Consider the following 19,238-nt stretch of genomic DNA (forward strand, 5'->3'; position numbering starts at 1 on the left):
GATTGATTTACCTTTTGCGAGTTAACAATTATAAATATCCTCCATTCGATCGCACTTTGAATCGCGCGTTTAATTGCTTCGTTTATTACCTCGGTCAATTTTCCTCACTGTCTCTGATAAAAGATTCACCTTTCTTAGATGCTAATAAATATTCAAAAAGAAAAAAAATATTTTATATATATATATATTCGTGAGATATTTCTCGAGAGTAGATTACAAAATAAAATCAGTATCTCTTTTAAAATCGAATGTAAAAAAATATTATCCTCGAATCGTCTCGCTTCATCTCCATTTCGTTTCATCTAAGGCGTTATTTAAAACAAATTTCAATTTTTCTACATCAACTTTTCTATTCTCGTTTCGTTCTTTAAAATGAAAACATATATAATCCTATATAATTTAAAGTAATAAACACCATCCTCCATTTCATTTCTTCATCGAATACAAATTTAATTCTTTAACTTTCTTATATCAACTTTTGCAGCTGTAAGTTTTACACTTTTCAGGGATACTGAACGACGCAAGTACGATTAAGACGAAAATTGACATTGATTTATCAAGAGATTGTCATCGAGAAATGAAGTTTTCAGTATCTCTAATGCTAGAACTCGTATCGTGACATAATGGACCTTCTGAGACCCATCTATCTTTCATCTGTCTCGGTTCGCCTACGATGAAATTTATGCGGACGACACTTCCCGTTACGGAAGAGAGGCGCCATAAACTGAAGCAGAGCCGGCTGCTGCAAGGACTTGTTGCAATGTCATCTTATATAGATCTATATTTACGCGTGTAAAACGGATTCTGGGCGTATAAAAGAGAATCTTTTCAGGAAACACGAATTGCGAGCAGAAATTCTTCCACACGTGTTTTTGACGATATTTACGTTTTCTCTTGAATTCACAAACGGTGAATATAATATTGCTTTCAATTTTTCCCCCCTTGTTTGTAATAGTATGCAATACGTGTATGAGTAATGGCGCCATAATTTTTAATCGAATTCGAGAGAACTCGTATTTATTAACTAATTTATTAACTCAATTATTATCATTTAATTATGAAGTTGGATGTATTACATTATTACATTATTAAATTCAGTACGATAATTTTTAATTAAACTTTTAGGTTGGAGATGTGTGCAATATTTTTACGAGTTGAGCAATAAATAATCGAACAATGATATTTTTATTAAAATTCATATGATAATTTTTAACGAAACATTGATAATATTAATAATTAAATTCAATGGTATTATTTATTATGTTTATTTCATGGATATACACGAATCAACAATAAATAATCAAATGATAAATGAAACGTGGATATTTTTATTAAAATTAATGTGACAATTAAATTTTATTATCAGAATTGTTGTTTTCTTAAAAACTTTAAATTTTATATATTTTATAAATATATTTGATATAATAAATCGAATAATGATTTTATTAAAATCGTTGTAATAATTTTTCAATCAATCTTTAGCAGTGCTAATATTTTTTAGTACATAATAATATGCAATTCGTTTGAAAAATAATATTAATTCAGAAAAGACTTAAAACAAAAATTTGTATTTTTTATATTTTATAATTTTTACTGAAACTTTATTTAAAATCTTTATTTTTAACAACTCTTTCTACTCTCATCTTTTTTTTAACAAAATTTTACGATCTATATTATACGTTTATTTAGAGGTAATGTATCAAACGATATATTAAAGCCAATATAATAATTTTTAATCGATCTTTGACAGAGAGATTTTTGACAACTTTTACATTATCTATTCATAAACGATTGTTTATGCATTTAAGAAAAATTTCATGATAAATTGAAGAATAAGACACTTTTTCTTAAGCTCCATCGCGTTCATAAGAATTTTATTTCGCGTGAAAATAGCAAGTCACCGACCGGAAACGGGGAGAATAAATTTTCCAAATATATTTTTGACCGATCAATCGTCGATCTCTATATCGCGAAATCGTTTCATTTTAGCGCCGCAGCTGCAGTTGAAAACAAAGTTGGACGTATTTGGCGCGCATTCGCATTCGAGACGCGTGCAGATCGACGAAAGAACGAGAGAGGAAACTCGGCCAATATTGCTGTGAACAGGCGCTGACATTCGCGCTTAAGCGTCGACCAGCTCGATAAATGTCCTAAGAGATCGATCGATGACTCAGAGCCGCGGAGATCGCGGCTTTGAGATCTTGAAGACCGATTAGATGATATTTCAATAAACTTGAAAGGAACACTGTTCAACGATTGATTTGATGATAAAATCAGATTTGATTTTTTTTGAATTACAAGTTTCACAAGTATAATAGACAAAGAAATTAAAAATGTTATCGAAGGTTAATTTGACTTTGAGGAAGAAGAACGAGGAAATTAGAAATATTCAAAATTATCTTTATTGTAATAAAGATAAATAAAGATAAATTGTAATATGGATAATAATAATAAGAGGAAGAGGATTTGAAATTAGGGATGAAAGGGATGATGTTATTTTTGAAGCAGATCAAATGATGTTTCAAAATTATATAGATGTTTAAGTTAAACAATTTTAATAGCTTTTTAATTTATATTTTCGTGATCCTTGTGATATATTTTTGATTTATATAAAAAAAAATCTCTACGATTTTGTCTAAACTAATTAAATAATATTTGATTTTCGGATTGAAAATGAATTTCGGTTGATTGTTGATTGATAGTATGCTAATTTTTCACGTGTTAAAATTAAAAAAATTGTAGTTACATCGATAAAAATAAGAATAATAATACTGATTTGAAGAGAAAAGGTTGTATCAAATAGATTTTGCGAGATAAAAAGTTTTTCAAATAGGTGTTAACTAGGTGTCAAGTAGAAAAGAAAATATCTTCCGTGAAGTAAATAAGAAAGTTAGTATAGGTACATACGTCAAGTTAAAATAATAAAGTATTGTGCATAAAACAAATAAAAATAAGATTGTATAAATGAATTTACAGGTTTTTGCAAATTAGGTGTCAAGTAGAAAAGACAATATTAAATGTCATATATACGACAGATGACAGACTTATGTAATATTAATTAGCAGAAAATAGCACAAAAAGGCATAAAGATTCAATTCGTAATTGAAGTATTCTCAATTATTTTAATCACAAACTATCTTTTTTATAATCTTACATTTCAAATAAAAAAAATTGATATTTCCAGAACGAAACTTGGAAAATACAACTATCACAACACGCTATAATAAAGTTAAATTTGATATTTAAGATGAAAGAAATATCCAATCACCAATTATTCCAGAAAAAAAGATAAAACTATACAAATCTATTACAAAAAGAAAAAAAAAAAAATCAAAATTCAAAAAATCAAATTCAAAAAGAATTTATAAACTAAATTCAATTTCAAATTATATTCCTGTAACAATTTTTTAATATTCCATAATTTTAAAAGGAAAAAAAAATAAAAGAAAAATTAATTTCTGCTTACGTTTCAAATATCCACATCGAACACACTCCAAATCCAAAATAGAAAAACAGTCAGTTAATCGGTTTGATAGATTGGATCACTTCCTTGGTCAGGAGATTTTCAACGAATACACGGAATAGTCGGGACAAGAGATATCCATGTCACTCGTCGATCGTAAAAACAACGATCTGGAGGGATCGTTGGTGGACGAAGTGGCTATTCGTTGGCCAAAGACACGAGACGACTGTTTTGCCGCCCGTGGTTTTGCACTACCGATCCATCGACGAAGAAAGTCGACTTCGTCAGGAAAAGTGGGGAGACTCTTCTCCCGCGCTCTTTTCGATAATGCAGATATTAGTGACGCGGCTACCAAATACGCCTCTTTTTCCGGTCACCGATCGCTTCCGGTTTCTTTTTCGATTTTACATAAGCCTAATTTATTTACTGACAAATAACTTTTCTTCCATTGGAAATACTCTATTTGCGTGATTTATATCGTTCGTGTGTTATAAAAATAATTGTGAAATATTTTTGTGTAGAAAATACTTAATGAAAAATACTAGTTTAAAAATATTTTCTCTTGTATTTAAAATATTTTATTCTAGTTTTTTTAATTAAACGTATATTTTATTACGAAAATAATTCTGAAATATATGGTATTATGTATGTATGTTCTATGTTTTTATCATGTAATAAAAAATTTTTTTTATTAAGAAATACGGAAAATATAAAAAATTAAGAAAAATAATTATTTTTTGCTATACAGCAAGGTACGTACTTAATATTTATGTTACATTAGTTACATAAATATGTTATATAAGTAAATATATTTACGAACATTTATGCAAATTTAAATTTTTATCAACATCACTAAGAACATTGATTTTAAATAGAGATTTATTTCACTCTTTAAATATCATGTATTTTGAATTTTTCGTATCTTTTTGCATATTATATATCCTGTTATTAAATTGTTTTATACAATTTTAATTTATCTTGTAAACTATATTAATTACAAGATCTCACATCTCATCTGCAATAAATAATATATTAATACTAACATGATATAAATATCTATATCACATTTCATATTTTTATCGTAACTTGATAATAAAATAATTTATGAATTTTTAATTACACGATATTTTAGCCTTACTTTTACTTGTAGAAAAGTAAAAATTACTAGCAAAGATTGGATATAGAAAAATCTGTACCTAACCTAATTTGTACGCGTAATAACGAATGAATCTAGATTTCAAAAGTATCAATATTATGTTCATACGTCTTTTGATGATTTTCGTTTCAGGTATGCTTTTTAACAATCAGACGTAATTATGATCCATCGCTAGAATGACGTCAACGTATTTAAAATTACTATTAATTAGCATTCGTTGACCGTAGTTTCGCGCGCGCTATCGCCGGAATAAACTCGGAAGAGTTCATACTCGAGACTGTCGATGGAGACGTGAATGGCATATCGCTTGAACTATGCACGACGATATTCTTTCATCGTTTTCTTCTGTATCTCTTTATATCAATTTACTTATTAATCTTTATTGCAAAACGGAAAACAATGACTTTTCTACTTTTCATCTAATATTTAATAATTTCGTTATCATGATTAAAAATCAAATATAATTTTGCTGTTATGATATAATTGATAAAATATTTATATCAAAAAAATTTCGTCCATAATTATTTGTACTGTATTATTCAATAATTATGAATCTTACTAATTATAACCTTATTGATTTCTGTTTTATTATCTGTAGATTAAATAGCATTATCATTATTTAACATTAATTCACCTTTTAAATCCGAAGATCGTATAATTACATATTTAATTACACTTTCATTAATTAAAATAAGTAAACCAATGATTATTAAATAATTTACGATTATTGAAAACTACTCCAATTACAATCTTTTTATATGTTTTATATATGTACAAAAAAAAAGCGACGTAATTTCAGCCAAATGTTAAAAATTAAGAGATTGAGATAAAATTTCTCTGATGGTAGCATTTCAAGAGTAATTAACAGCATTTAAGAGTAAATTGTTCGTATCGGCCTGTGACCAATATATTTTCTTTTTCTCGTCGATAATCGCGCTACAATACCTTTCGATCTCCGTCCCAAATAACAATACCGTGTACGTATAAGGAGTTTCGGCGGATCGGGGCACACAATTCCGTGTCCATTGTCATCGGGGGCCTTCCACTCGATTGAGCAATAAATTTCTCTCTTTCTTCTGGAGCCGGGTGTCTAACCTCACGTAACTTACTGTTACCTTTTAAAGAGCCGTCCAATATCAATGCCGTTTCCCCGACGCATATAATGCTTGGCCCATTTATGGGCATAATGCTGTATGTTACATTGTCATTTCTTTTTCGCGATCACCTTGACCCACATCAACACGGCATTAGGGACACGTCATTTCACCAATTGCACAACGCGCCTCTCTTTCGTTCGATCAACCACCCGCCGATCCATGGATCATCTATTCGATCCTCTCCTGAGAATTTTTTCGAAGTCCAGAGTATGTATATATTATACCTGTTTTCGTGTGGTAATTAAAAACGATTCGTAAAGTAAACGATTACGATCAAATTTATTTATTATTATTATTAATTAAGCGTTTTTTTTTTTGGATGTGCGATTCGAGATAAATTGCATTCGTACTTTTAACGGCGTTATGAAATTGTGCGTTCTTCTTATGTATATTTTAGTTATCTATATAGGTCATATAGCATCAACTATTACATAGCTATATATGTTTATATCCGAAATTTCGCCTTGTGGTTTTTGATTTCATACGATAAAACACTGAATGTAATACTATAATTGCCGTCCATTTTCATAAAGAATCGCGGAGCAAAAGTAGATTTATAGACTTGATGCTTTTTTTTTTAATATTCAAAGACAATGATATTTTTATCGTTTAAAAAAGAAAATTATATCTGAAATGAAGTTAATATTTTTTTAATATTTACAGGAGTCTCTTCGAGCAAATCTTGGAATGGCGATGATATAAATTGATAAAATCTCTCTCTCCTCTCCTCAAAAAATTGTACACTGATCACGTAACGAACGTACAAGTCGTGAATTTCATGCGATCATAAAATTCGTGAACTATTCTAAGATCGTTTATTTTGATTTTTAGAGAGGAGATATATATTTACTACACGCAGGATCATGTAAATTAATCGTGTGAATCGAGTGATGAAAATGCATTAAAGATCTTACCCTGAGGAAATCGCGCAGCCATATCACTTCCGGTTTCGGGTCGCCGACAACCTCGCAGGATATGATGACGGTGTCTCCTTCGATTGCCTCGGTGGATAGAGGTTTCGTGACGAAGAGGGGCTCCTTCGAGTATCTGAGAATTTTTATTGAAAGTAAATCTTTTTTTTTTAAAAACTTTTTGATTTTTTTATCTTATGTAATTAAAAGAAAAAATATTATTTTATTATTAATATTAGATATTTTTTAAAATATCTACTTAATTAATACTTTTACATAAAAGGAACAACACCATCTCCTCGATAATCAGATATAATTATCGGAGTTAATCGAATCTAATTTTAATATTTATCTTGAATGAAAGGATGAAAAATAATCGTCATTGAGATGAATATTATATCGAACTCACGGTATGTCTGGCGTCGATATGACCGTCAAAGTTGGCACTCCATCGACGGACACCTCATCATTTTGCGATTCAGCGCCAATAATGGCGACCCGTGTCGTTGTCTCGGCGCATCCAACCTCGTTCGTAGCTGTGCAACAATAAACACCGGCATCCCTTGCTGTGACCTTGCCCAAGGACAGCTCGACCGTACCGTCGTGGTTCAAGGTCATCACTGCTCTTCTGCTTGGCCGCAAACGAATTCCGTCTCGATGCCTGAGTACGAACATATCGAACAATTCATTTTGATAAAAATTTGATGTCATATTTTACACCCTATTTAAGTGTGAATTTTTAAAAATCTAAATTTTATTTGCAAAAACGAATTCTATATAATACAAAACAAAACATCGAGTTATATTATTTGGGCGAAATGAATACAAAAATTTTAACAAAGAAAAAAAAATAATTTTAAAAAATTGATTTTAACAAATGTTTTGTTTCTTCGTTGTAATTATCATTTTATCCACGTAGAATTATGAAAATTATCATCATCATCAATCCCCCAATTATGGATATTTACCATACGATACCGACGCTGGGATACGCCTCTACTTGAGCAGTCATCCGCAGATCTTCCCCTAATTTCACAGTATAAACCGGATCCAGGCCGCACAGGAAATCCGGGGCAATGTAGGCGCGAATTCCTTTGTCCACGACCAGGATGCACCGGCAGGACACCGAGCCGCTCGCGTTCCTCGCCATTACGGTGTAACAACCGGAGTCCTCGAGCATCGAGTGAATGATTTCCAACGTGTGAAAATTCGAGTCGTTGTTCCAGAATACGTGGCGCTCTTCAAGATCACAGAGAACGCTTTTTCTTTGCTCGGAATGTTTGATTTCGAATTAAGAAATTGGTTGGCAAAGAGAGTATATTTACCGTCTTGACGAATCTCTGCGTTGTCTTTGTACCACGTGACTTCCGGGGCCGGATGCCCTGCCACTTGACACGTGAGTCTCACAGGGTAAGACATTTGCACCCTTCTATCCCGAATTCTCATTGTGAATTGGGGTGGCCTGTCCTCCGTTTCGTCCCCTAAAGCTCTGTGATATAAAAATTTTACATCGACGTACTTACAAAAATTATTTGCATTTGTTATTCTATTTATTATTTATACGATTTATTAGTTGTGAATTACGTTTTAATTATTTATTTAAAATTTGAATTTTAAGTCAGGATTAACATTGTACATATATATATATATGAATTAAAAAAACTGACAACGATATTAATAAAAATTAAAAAGAAAATACGATCGATAAAAATATTTTTTTTTCAATTTATCATTATCACCCTTCTTTATATTTTCTCCTTTCTTAATCTTAATTTATTCCATGATATTTTTCGAGGATTAAAATTCCTTTCTGCTGGCTGGAAATTAGTGGCTAAAAAGTGTTACAGAGAATTTGCAATTCACTTTCACGTAAATTATGTACTAATTTAAACCGCTGATCTCGGTGTCGATTATTTATACCTCGATTTAAATTTCTCATCAGCCTCGATGATCTTTGGATCATCGACGACGAGCAATCTGGCGAAAGACGAAACCTTCCCGACCGAATTACCCGCCTCGCAAACGTATCTTCCACTATCTTTCTCTTCAACGTTCTCGATCGTGAAGCAACATTTGGACCCGCTACGAGAGATCGACCACCTGGGGTCACCGTTTGGATCGATTTCCATCGACTCGTAGTACCATTTTATGTCCACCTTTGGGTCAGCCCGGATCTGTAAAGTTTCACAGATTCATATAGCCAGTCGTAAGAATCTTTTTGGTGACAATTATTTTCTCTCTCTTAAAAAGCAAGGAAAAAGAAATTTTATAAAATTTAAATTTTTCACAGGAACTTGTTTTTTAAACTATAGAATTCGTGGCAAAGTTTGATATAAATGTTTTTGATTTTTTTCATTATTGAAAAATACTTGTTCAGTGTAATGTATGTACTTTATGACACACTGACTTGAAACGACAGTTTTACGTTTCTATGGACGTGCCAATGTAAAAAGGAAGAAATAATTTAAGAAAAAGTAAATTTAAAGATTGTTTTCTTAAGTAAAATATACATGATCACAGTTGCAATTCAAATGACAAGTTGTATTATTAAAATCAATTTCATATTTTAAACATAACAAATTATAGATTTATCTTGCTTATTATTCACAGCAGAGAAACATGTCAATGGAAAATATTGTGAAAAATAAAGAAAAAGAAAATAATTATAATATAGATATACATGTAAAAAAATTGTAATTAAATTTAAAAATTTCTTTGCAAAATAATTTCTGTAAATTTTCCTTCAACAATCATCTGATTAATTATCCTCGTTGTTCCTAGCCGTCCAAATTTTACTCACGCGTGAAAATCGTACCCGTATGTCGAGTTTAATAATAAACAGGGCGAAACAAAAGTGAGAAACGAAGCTTGGCTAATAATAGTGCACTTGCCTCGCACTCCAATTTGACCGCGCTACCCTCGAGAACTTTCAGTTGTCCTGGAAGGATCTTCGTGAACTCTGGAAGGTCGACAGTCTCGCTGACCTTGACGGAGTTCGTCATAGTGACAGACTCCCCCCATCCATAACGATTTCTTGGAGTCACTTGGAACTTGTACTCGCCTCCAGGCTTCAAGTTGAACGCGTCGAACGCGTTTATCGGTGTCATCCCCAGCTGATATTCGGATAAAATCGATCGAATTGCGATTGAGAAAAAGAACAAAAACGAGAATGAAATAATTGGAATAAAATTAATTGAGAATTAAGAAACGAATTTGTGTTTGGAAAAAGAAGAGGAAGAGGAATAGTTAAAAGTAAAATAATTGAAATAAAATTAATTACAAGTTGGGATAAGGTAGTAATTAAAAATCGAAGAACAGTAAATTTGTGATTAAAATCTTGTACGAGATAATTAATTGAAATTTTGTTTTTAAATAAGGAGGAGAATGATGATTGAATAAAAGTTTTCGTTTTGAGAAAGAAGATGAACTTAAATTAACGATAAATCGTTATTAGATTTCTTGCAAGCTTTCTATTATTATTTTCTTCTATCAGAAAAGAGGCAGAGAATTTTATTCTATAATAAGGAAAAAATCAATAATTAATTATCTTGATTCGATAATACCGATCGTAAATAAATTAATTATTGATTAAAGAAGCTACTATGTAATTTAACATCAATGATAAGTAAATAAAATAAAATTTTAAATACATATAATTTCTGAAATGGCATAACATTATAGATATATCTTACTTGTTCTCCTTGAAAAGTGATGCATAATAACACAGAAAAAAAAAAAAAAAATAAAAAACTCATGTTATTGCATAAAAATTCAGAATATCTAATTTTAATGTATGAGACCTCGACGTGTCAACAAGTTTACTTCTAACGTGGCACGATTCTCGCTTTGCATACATTATATCAACTGGTATTTGCATTACCATTATTGGTACTTTTTTTTTTTAATGCTTAATATCTTTGAAGTTAACTTTTAATTTAATATTTGATTTTTCAATTTCTTGCGACACGTACTGCTTAACTTTTCGAAATCTTATACATATCGAGGGAATGGTGAGCAATAACTATGATACCTCGACCCATCGTGCACCGCCATCACTGCCCAACAACCAAGCATCAACTCTGTAAGCAATGACAGGCGCTGGTCCTCTCCTTTCAGCTTTTCCCCAACTTAAGGATAGCCAATTCTTTCCCCCGTCAACCACCACTGGCTCGCTTGTAATCGGCCCTGGAACATCTAGAATGGGGACGAAATTGGAATTGAATTTGAATCGTGAAAAATTTATAAAAATTATTCCGAACAGAAAGAATTACAAGAATTTTATCTATTTGTTATACAAATTTTCATAACTTTCCTATACAAAAATTCTGATTCTAATATCAAAATAGTTAGAAGTAGATTTTCAAAACTGGCAAGTATTCATTCTTCTGATTCAAAACTCTACGAGAACTTAACACTCCCAAATACCAAAATAGAATAATACATCTTACTAATAATATTTGAATCTTATGAAATGAATCTCTTACGTTGAATTTATAAGAATATATTGAACTTGATTTTATTACTAATAATTGCATTGCCATATATTACAGCGTAATCACTGTTTAATGATGATCTCACTGTTTAACTCGAAGCAAGTACTGCTTACAATCTTCTCGTCATTTGAAACAATCCAAGACAAGATAAAAATCGCGTTAATTTTAAAAAATTTCTCTCACGAGAAGATCGTAAACAGTTATTATGTCACAAGAAACCAATATATTTCAAAAAGTACACAAATTTATTTTTCACCAAATTCACCAAAATTTCCCAATTCTTCTAATTTAATAATCTAACCTCTATGCCCGTAAAGATACTCCAAAAAATCCGTGATCAAGCAATCCTTCTCGGACCACGACCGCCTCAGGCGGAAGATCGTCATGTCCTCGTCGTCGGTCACGACGATCCCATGATCGTGCGGCTTCATTTCACACCCTTCTCATCATCCCGTCGAAACCAGTGTTATTATCCCTCCACTCGAAAAATCCCCCGTAACTTTCAACCAAACTTCCAAAAATCGTCGACACTACTCATTTTACCAAGATTCGCGTCGCGATTTTTTCGGGAGGGCGTGGGAAGAGGGGGAAAAAAGAAAAATGTCAAGGCGTTCGTATGTTTATTTGCCTTGAAGCCTCGCCTTGGTAAAAAGTGGGATGACGTACGAGATGACTCGCGTCCCGACGCCGACTGAATTTCGAATTTGTGGACGGTGGAGGATGTTGAGGAGGGGAATCACCGAAAATAACCCGAGTGAGGTGTTCCCATCGGTGCAGGTACACGTAGGTGGTGTATTACAACTCGATCGTTACACTTTGTTGGAATTTGATTGTCTCTTGTTTCACAGATTCGATGGGATCGTCATATGGCCGATCCACGATCCACTTTGTATCCAATTTCTCGCCAGATTTTGACGACGAGTTGACGTTTATTGTTACACTATATTGTTGACTCGTTGGCAATTATGCTTGCGCATTATGGCATTGACGATGATTTAAAGCAACAGCTGTTTCCAAATGTATTAAATAAATTCAGTTCAGTGGACAGATATATTTTGTCAATATATGTACATGTGCGCATTTTTGGCCAACCGTTTTTTGGATTATTTTAATTTTAATTTTGTGGGATCGAGTTATTTTGTTTCTCTTTTTCATCTCGTTATTTACTGATCGTTGCTTTATTAATTGGATTGATTTTTAATTTTTTTTATTAATTATATTGATTTAATTGCTTTCTTGAAAAGAATGAATTTTTATCTCTGATACTTCTCTCTCTCTCTCTTTTTCATATTCAAATACTTATCAATTTTATGATTACTTGATCGTTGCTGATACAATTTCCAAATGTGTTTAAAACGAATAAAAAATAATTTTATTCACGGTTATCGAAGCTGGATTAAACTTTATTTCTGTTACTTCTTTCTACGAGATGAAAATTTGTTTAATATTATTATTATTATTATTATTATTTTTTTTTTTTTGCTTAAATTTATAGAGAAGAGATGTATTTGAAAGTGCGCTGCCTCTAAAATTACAAGTTCCGTAATACGATCTAGAATGTTTATTTATTGAATGGCCTACTTTGTAGGAATCAGGTGTTCCTACAGTTCGCTATGTTTATTTTTGCACGTTTTCTGGCGATTGGGGGAAGAACATTATCATTAAATAATCTATTATAATTTCTTATAGAATATTTAATTTTGCTATAATTGTTTTCATATAAATAAATACGGATAAATATAAAAATGAATACAAAAGAATAGTAATATTGTTACAATATCTGAATATATAATCTAAACATAAGATTTATCGAAATATTATATCAAACATTTTATTATTATTACATTTTTATTCAAACATTTTTATCTATCAAAAAATTTAGTGCAATTTCACTGGATAGAGGATTAAACGATATACAAAAAAGACTATATTATTATTTTATAAAGAAATTCACATAAAATATTTTTGACAAAATTTTATGCATAAGTAATTTATTTTTTAAGTAAAATTAATATTCAAAATTTCAAAATTTTACTAAATTTTATTAAAAATATAACTCATCATACAATAGAGTTTTTCAAGTTTTCCATGAATTAATGTATCATTAAGACATTCCAAAATTACAAAAATTATATTTCTTTTATCTTATTCATCATTTCAAATAAATTATAATTGCTTCATGCAGGTTCAAATTTTAACCAAAACCAGAATTTTCGATTTTAATAATAATAAAAACTTGTCAATCGAACTTGCGTAAGGATTTGTCTCTTGCTATTGTGCAATTTAGAATCATGCAAATATTTGCATGAAATTAATTTACAACAGGCCTTTGGGTCTAATTTGAGAATCGTGATTCCCTTCCAATCTCTGTAAATTCCCTCTGTACGCATTTAATCATGCCATCCGAGTTTCTTCTCCGTTTCATTGTCATTGTGATGTATTACATTTATTTAATATACCGTTTTATATTTTAAAGGTTTGGTCAAGGAACCGTCACATTTGGCTCTGTTCCAGCATCGAGTTCAAATATTCGAGTGAATCGAAATATGTTTATAATTTTATTCGAACGATCATCACGTTTCAGTTGAAATTTATTTTATTATTTTTTATTGCAATTTTTGTTCTAAATGTCGTTGGAAAATTTAAGGCTATCCATTTGATATATGATTTACATTTGCATGTAAACATATTTTCTTTGTTTAATCGAAGAATTTTGGCGAATTTTCAAAATATTCATCCTACAATTATAATTTATTAATTATTAATTCAAATCATTTCTTCGTTAAAATATTTCAAAATTTAATAACAATCTGAAGGAATGGAATCATAATCATCCATCTTCTTGTGATTAAAAAAATATTTTGCAATAATTTTATATTATATTATACAAATGAAAACTATTTTTCAGAAATAATGTAATTGAACATTATTATGTTTCACTTGTTTGTACAAAATCATTGTGAGAAAATTAAACGTATAATTATATTTTTGACATATCATTTAAAATTTTCTAACAATATATAATTTATTAGAAAAATACTAACAAAATTAAAATAGATTAGCTGTATTTTTCTCAAAATCTCAAAAAAACTTTTGTTCGTAGATGCTTGAGAGAACAAATTTGAGATATGATCAGCCTAGACATTGACGTCATTTCATAAAGTCATGATCCAGGTCTCGTTTGGACTATGTCCACTTAAATCTGAGCCAAATGTATGAGTAAAATCCCAGTTACTGTCATAGAACTTCTAATTATAATTGCTTGATTATACGTTTTAATGCAATTAATATTGCTTGACATTTCGATGTAATAGAACCGTAAAATTATTCACGCAAAGAGATATTCACGAAAAACTATTATGGGGAGGGCATAATTTTCAAAATCAAAATTTCTTTTTGTTATTGTTAACAAATATTGAATATTAAATGAATTGTCATCGTTATCAATGTATATTTATTCAATTCTAATAAAAATTATATCTCAAAATGAATAATTGTTAGATATTTATAAGATTCCATTAATTCTAGCTATGTAAGTCATTTGTATGAGTAAAAAGAAATATATTTTTAAGATTCTCTAAAAATAACTTTACACTCCTTGATTCTCAATCCTCCAATTGATTATAGCAATTTAATTTCCTTTTCCTCATTTTCAAATTAAAACAGAACAAATACTTACTCCTCACGTAAGAGAGTTCCTCGTCACGGCTCTCGCTGGACAGACCAAGAAAACTTCCGGTCTCGGTGCGGCTGCTCAAAGAACTCCAGTCGGGTGTCAGTGACCTGGCACGTTGTTTCACCTGAAACAAACGATCATAATAAATGTACAGACATCTGTACTAAATATTCAATCAGATACATCGAATTAGAATTAAATTCACCTTGATCGAGAAGAAACTTCTGTCACAACCGTATCTGTTTTTAACCAGAATACAATAAGTGCCTTCGTCCGTTGCTACCACTCTCTTCAATGTTAATCTCACGTAATCGTCGATCGTTTCCTTGTGAGATCTGAGACCGTCCGTGATGTCTTTCAATCCTTTCATCCATGTAACTGAATTTAAGCATATTAATTGTTACAGGTGAATCGAGTCACGATAATAATTTATTATGTTCGAATTATGATTGAAAGACAAAAATGTCCACGTCTCTACCCTGTCAAACTTTACAATTGTTATTATCACTGTTATTTTATTAACTTTGTAATCGTTCTTGCTATTATTTCTATTATAAACAGTATATCACCTCGAGGTTTGGGAATTCCAGTGACCCTGAACGAGACACTGACGTCTTCTCCAGAATTGACCGTGATCGATTTTTCCGAGGGCCTCGAAACGAACATGGCCGGTTTCCCGCCATCGATCGCACTCGGCGAAATTACTTCGACCGTGGCAATGCTGTCCACGTGGCCGTAAGCGTTAATCGCTCTGCAGATGTACGTGCCTTTCTCCGATTCGGTCACCTCGGGCAGAACCAACGTGTGAACACCGGATTCTGTAAATGTCTTCGCTTTTGCGATCGAGACTGGCTCCCGCCTTTCGCCGCGGAACCACCTGACTTCCGGTGCCGGTACGCCTGTGATAATTATCCATTATTTGTTCTTTTAAAAATTTGTCGATATTTTTACACAATTTGTTAGAATTGATTATCATAATAATTGTAATTATTGAGGGAGTGGTTTTGCATAATATTTTTGTAATAATGTTAAATATTTGTTATTATGAATTATTATGAATTATTAATACATTTCGTGTGTAGAAATTTTAAATATTTTTATATTAGTTATTTTTCTCAAAACGAAGGAATATGAGTTCTGAATCTCATAAATTTTACTGATTTTATTGATTTTAATTAATTAATACCTTTGACCTCAACTTGGAGGGCAATGGTGCCTCCAGTGGGAACACTATAGTCGCTCAAATAACTGGAGAATCTTGGCCTTTTGTAAGTTTCAAGGCTGAAGTAATCGTCGAACAATTTCTCGTGTTTATTCACGATTCGTCGATCTCGTTCTTGAAAAATAGATATTTTTAAAATGATTTTAAGTAAAGTAAATTTACTCAAAGATATTTAATTAGGAATAACGTGTTACCATCGAATTGAACGATGTGCGATATCTCTTCGGTTCGTAGATCGTTCATCGCTCTGCAAGTGTAACGACCATTATCCGTAGATTTAGGCGCAGCGATCTCTAATCGATAGATACCATCGTCCAGATAACTTTGTTTGTAACGATCGCCTCGAAGAATGCAACCGTCTTTCAACCATGAGATGACAGGTGTTGGGTTGCCACGAACTCGACACTCCAGGATCAATTCATTGTCACATGATCGATAAGTATCTATTATATTAATACGACAATACTGTGAATATAAAAATTTATATTTTCAAATTTTATTACAATTCTAACAATATTATTTTACATACAATTACAAAATCTTATATTGTAGTCTGTAAGTATCACACTTAAAGATTTTGGAATTTCTCTAAAATGCAACAGTTGCAAAATTCATGCAAAAATTAGTTAAAAGATAGACGTTAATTACACTACGTGTAATTCTTCTTAATATTTTTTTTTTTTTTTACAAATATTCAGTGGTTAGAACACACGATTACTCACCTCTGATCGATCTTGTGAAAGTAGGGGGTGACAATGTTGGTTGGAAATCGGGGTAAACTTTTAACGCGGATTCGGTGCTCGCGATTCCGTGAACATTCTCGGCAACACAGGTATACAATCCGGAATCTTCGGGGAGTGGTTCGTGCAATTCAAAGTAAGCCATACCGTTATCGAATCGAGTTTTATATTTGTTCGTGGTTATGTCGAGTTTCTCCCCATCCTTCGTCCAATAAACCCTCGGCTCCGGATGGCCAAGGACGGTGCAGGTCAATCTCGTCTTCATACCAACCCCTATGGTCCTATTCGTCAATCTCGTGCAGAATGACGGCTTCTTTCCTTTCTCGCGCGGAGCAAGCTGTAAGATAATGTTAAAATCATTTTTAAATAAATTTTCTTTTGACATTTAAATCCTTTTTTCGATATTTGACAATTTTTTTTTATCATTCTTCACGAGGTAATCTCATTTTTGGATTTTATATAGGCTTGAATATATGAAATTTTTTAATATTTTTGAATCTAATTTATTGAATATTCTTAGAACAATAAAAATTATATATATTTATTTAACAATAATTTTAATTATTATTTATTTTAATATTTTATTTCTTAATAAAAAAATTTGTATATTCTTACCTTGTCTTTAATAGGAGGTAAATATATGGGAAGATTTGACCCATCTAGATCCATTCGTGACGTCATCTTTGGTCTCCCGCCATATTTCGGTGGTTTGCTAACACTAACAGCTGTGATAGTCGTGTCACTATCCCCCGTCGAATAATCATCGTACTTTAACAAACTGATGGATCTAGCCCGAGTAATTCGATCGTCCCTTTTTCTCCTTCTCCTGTAATACGTCCCTGTATCGAAATAGTATCTATCGATCGAAGTATCCCTCAATTTATAATCGAGAAAATCGTCGATCCTCTTCCTTGTTAGAGAAGTAAGAGAATCTCTCCAACTGTACGATCTGGAAGTGCTGGAAAGTCCAGAATCGAAACCAGAATCGTATCGATAAGATTTGTCTCGTTTGTCTCGCCAAAGATCCATATCAGAAGAAGTGATTTTTGTTTTTTCAATTCTAAACGCGTCTTCCGTCATTTTTCGGAACAATTGATTAGATTCGCCTTGACGTATTCGGGACCAAGTGTCGTCTCTTATCTGTTCTTGTCTTCGTTTTCGAAGTCTGGATGCTTCTTCGTCGTATCGCCTTCTTAAACGTTCCTCTTCCTCTTTCATCGTTCGTGCTGCTTCTTCCCTTCTTAATTGCCTGTCAGCATCCCTTCTATCTCTCCTCTCTTCGTCTTCTCGTCGCAAACGTTCCATTTCTTCTCGTTTCTGCCGCTCCTCAGCTCTTCTTCTTTCCAAACGTTCTGTCTCTCTTCTTTTCATAGCTTCCTCGTCTTCTTTCCATTGCCTTTCCGTCTCTTTTCTCTTTCTTCTTCGTTCTTCCTCTCTTTTGATTTTTTCTTCTTCCTCTTTGCGTAATTTGGCCATCTCTTCCTGTCTTCTTTGTTCGCGTTCCATTCTCCTACGTTCGTGAGCTTCGTCTTCTTTTCTTATTCGTTCTTCCTCCGCTTTTCTCACTTTTTCAGTTTCCTGTCTTATCTGCTTCTCTTGTTCTTCTCTTCGACGTCTAGCTTCCTCTCGTTTCTGTTCCTCTCTCTCCTGTTTCTTCTTCAATCGTTCTGCTTCCTCAGCTTTCCTGTGTTCTTCTTCCTCTTTCTTCAACTTCAGTCTCTCCTCTTTCTTTTTACGTTCCTCTTCCTCTCGTTTGAACTTCTCCTCTTCTTCTCTTTTTGTACGTTCTTCTCTCTCATGTCTCCTTTGTTCTTGCTCCTTTTTACGTTTTTCAGCTTCCTCTCGTTCCTTGCGTTCATCTTCCTCTTGTTGTAATTTTCTTTCCTCTTTCTTTTTTCGTAATTTTTCCTCCTGTTGTTTCAAAGCTACCGATTCAAATTCTTTCGCTTTTTCAATTTCTTTTTCCTTCTTTTTATGTATCTCTTCTTCTTGTTTCTCTTTCTCTTTTTCTTTTTCTTGATATTCTTCTTCCTTTTTACGTTCTTCTTCCTGCTTCTCTACTTCCTTTTGCTTATGCTCCTCTTCTTGTTTCAATTTTTCAACTTCTTCTTTTTTAAGCTCCTCTTCCTCTTGTTTTAATTTCTCTGCTTCTTTTATTTTTTTACGTGCTGTATCTTCTTTCTTTTTAAGTTTCTTTTCTTGCTCACTTTTTTTAGTTTCCTTTTTTTTAAGTTCTTCTTTTTCTTTTAATTTCTTAGTTTCTTCTTCTTTTTTCTTACGCTCTTCTTCATGTTTTTCAGCCTCTTCTTTTTTCTTACGTTCTTCTTCTTGTTTTACTTTCTCAGTTTCCTCTTTTCTCTTACGTTCTTCTTCCTGTTTTAGTTTCTCAGCTTCCTCTTTTTTCTTACGTTCTTCTTCCT

The 19,238-nt window shown here is 31.9% G+C and overlaps 1 protein-coding gene across 1 annotated transcript in view; it reads right to left on the minus strand.

Annotated features, from left to right (window-relative positions):
* Positions 1 to 19,238, minus strand: part of LOC102675238 (titin homolog) — an 83,252-nt gene that overhangs the window by 15,716 nt on the left and 48,298 nt on the right. Inside the window, exons 29-43 of the mRNA XM_031512105.1 lie at positions 19,072 to 19,237; positions 17,434 to 19,008; positions 16,801 to 17,155; positions 16,273 to 16,521; positions 16,043 to 16,192; positions 15,426 to 15,755; positions 15,062 to 15,234; positions 14,860 to 14,980; positions 10,718 to 10,881; positions 9,579 to 9,800; positions 8,608 to 8,861; positions 8,013 to 8,176; positions 7,656 to 7,926; positions 7,097 to 7,348; positions 6,691 to 6,823 (exon numbers count right to left, since the gene is read on the minus strand). Of these exons, the coding sequence (XP_031367965.1) occupies positions 6,691 to 6,823; positions 7,097 to 7,348; positions 7,656 to 7,926; positions 8,013 to 8,176; positions 8,608 to 8,861; positions 9,579 to 9,800; positions 10,718 to 10,881; positions 14,860 to 14,980; positions 15,062 to 15,234; positions 15,426 to 15,755; positions 16,043 to 16,192; positions 16,273 to 16,521; positions 16,801 to 17,155; positions 17,434 to 19,008; positions 19,072 to 19,237 (4,579 nt within the window). The remainder of the gene's footprint in view (positions 1 to 6,690; positions 6,824 to 7,096; positions 7,349 to 7,655; positions 7,927 to 8,012; positions 8,177 to 8,607; positions 8,862 to 9,578; positions 9,801 to 10,717; positions 10,882 to 14,859; positions 14,981 to 15,061; positions 15,235 to 15,425; positions 15,756 to 16,042; positions 16,193 to 16,272; positions 16,522 to 16,800; positions 17,156 to 17,433; positions 19,009 to 19,071; position 19,238) is intronic.

Source organism: Apis dorsata, unplaced genomic scaffold (genome assembly GCF_000469605.1).
Source record: "Apis dorsata unplaced genomic scaffold, Apis dorsata 1.3 scaffold_383, whole genome shotgun sequence".
In the NCBI taxonomy this organism is placed as follows: Eukaryota; Metazoa; Arthropoda; class Insecta; order Hymenoptera; family Apidae; genus Apis; species Apis dorsata.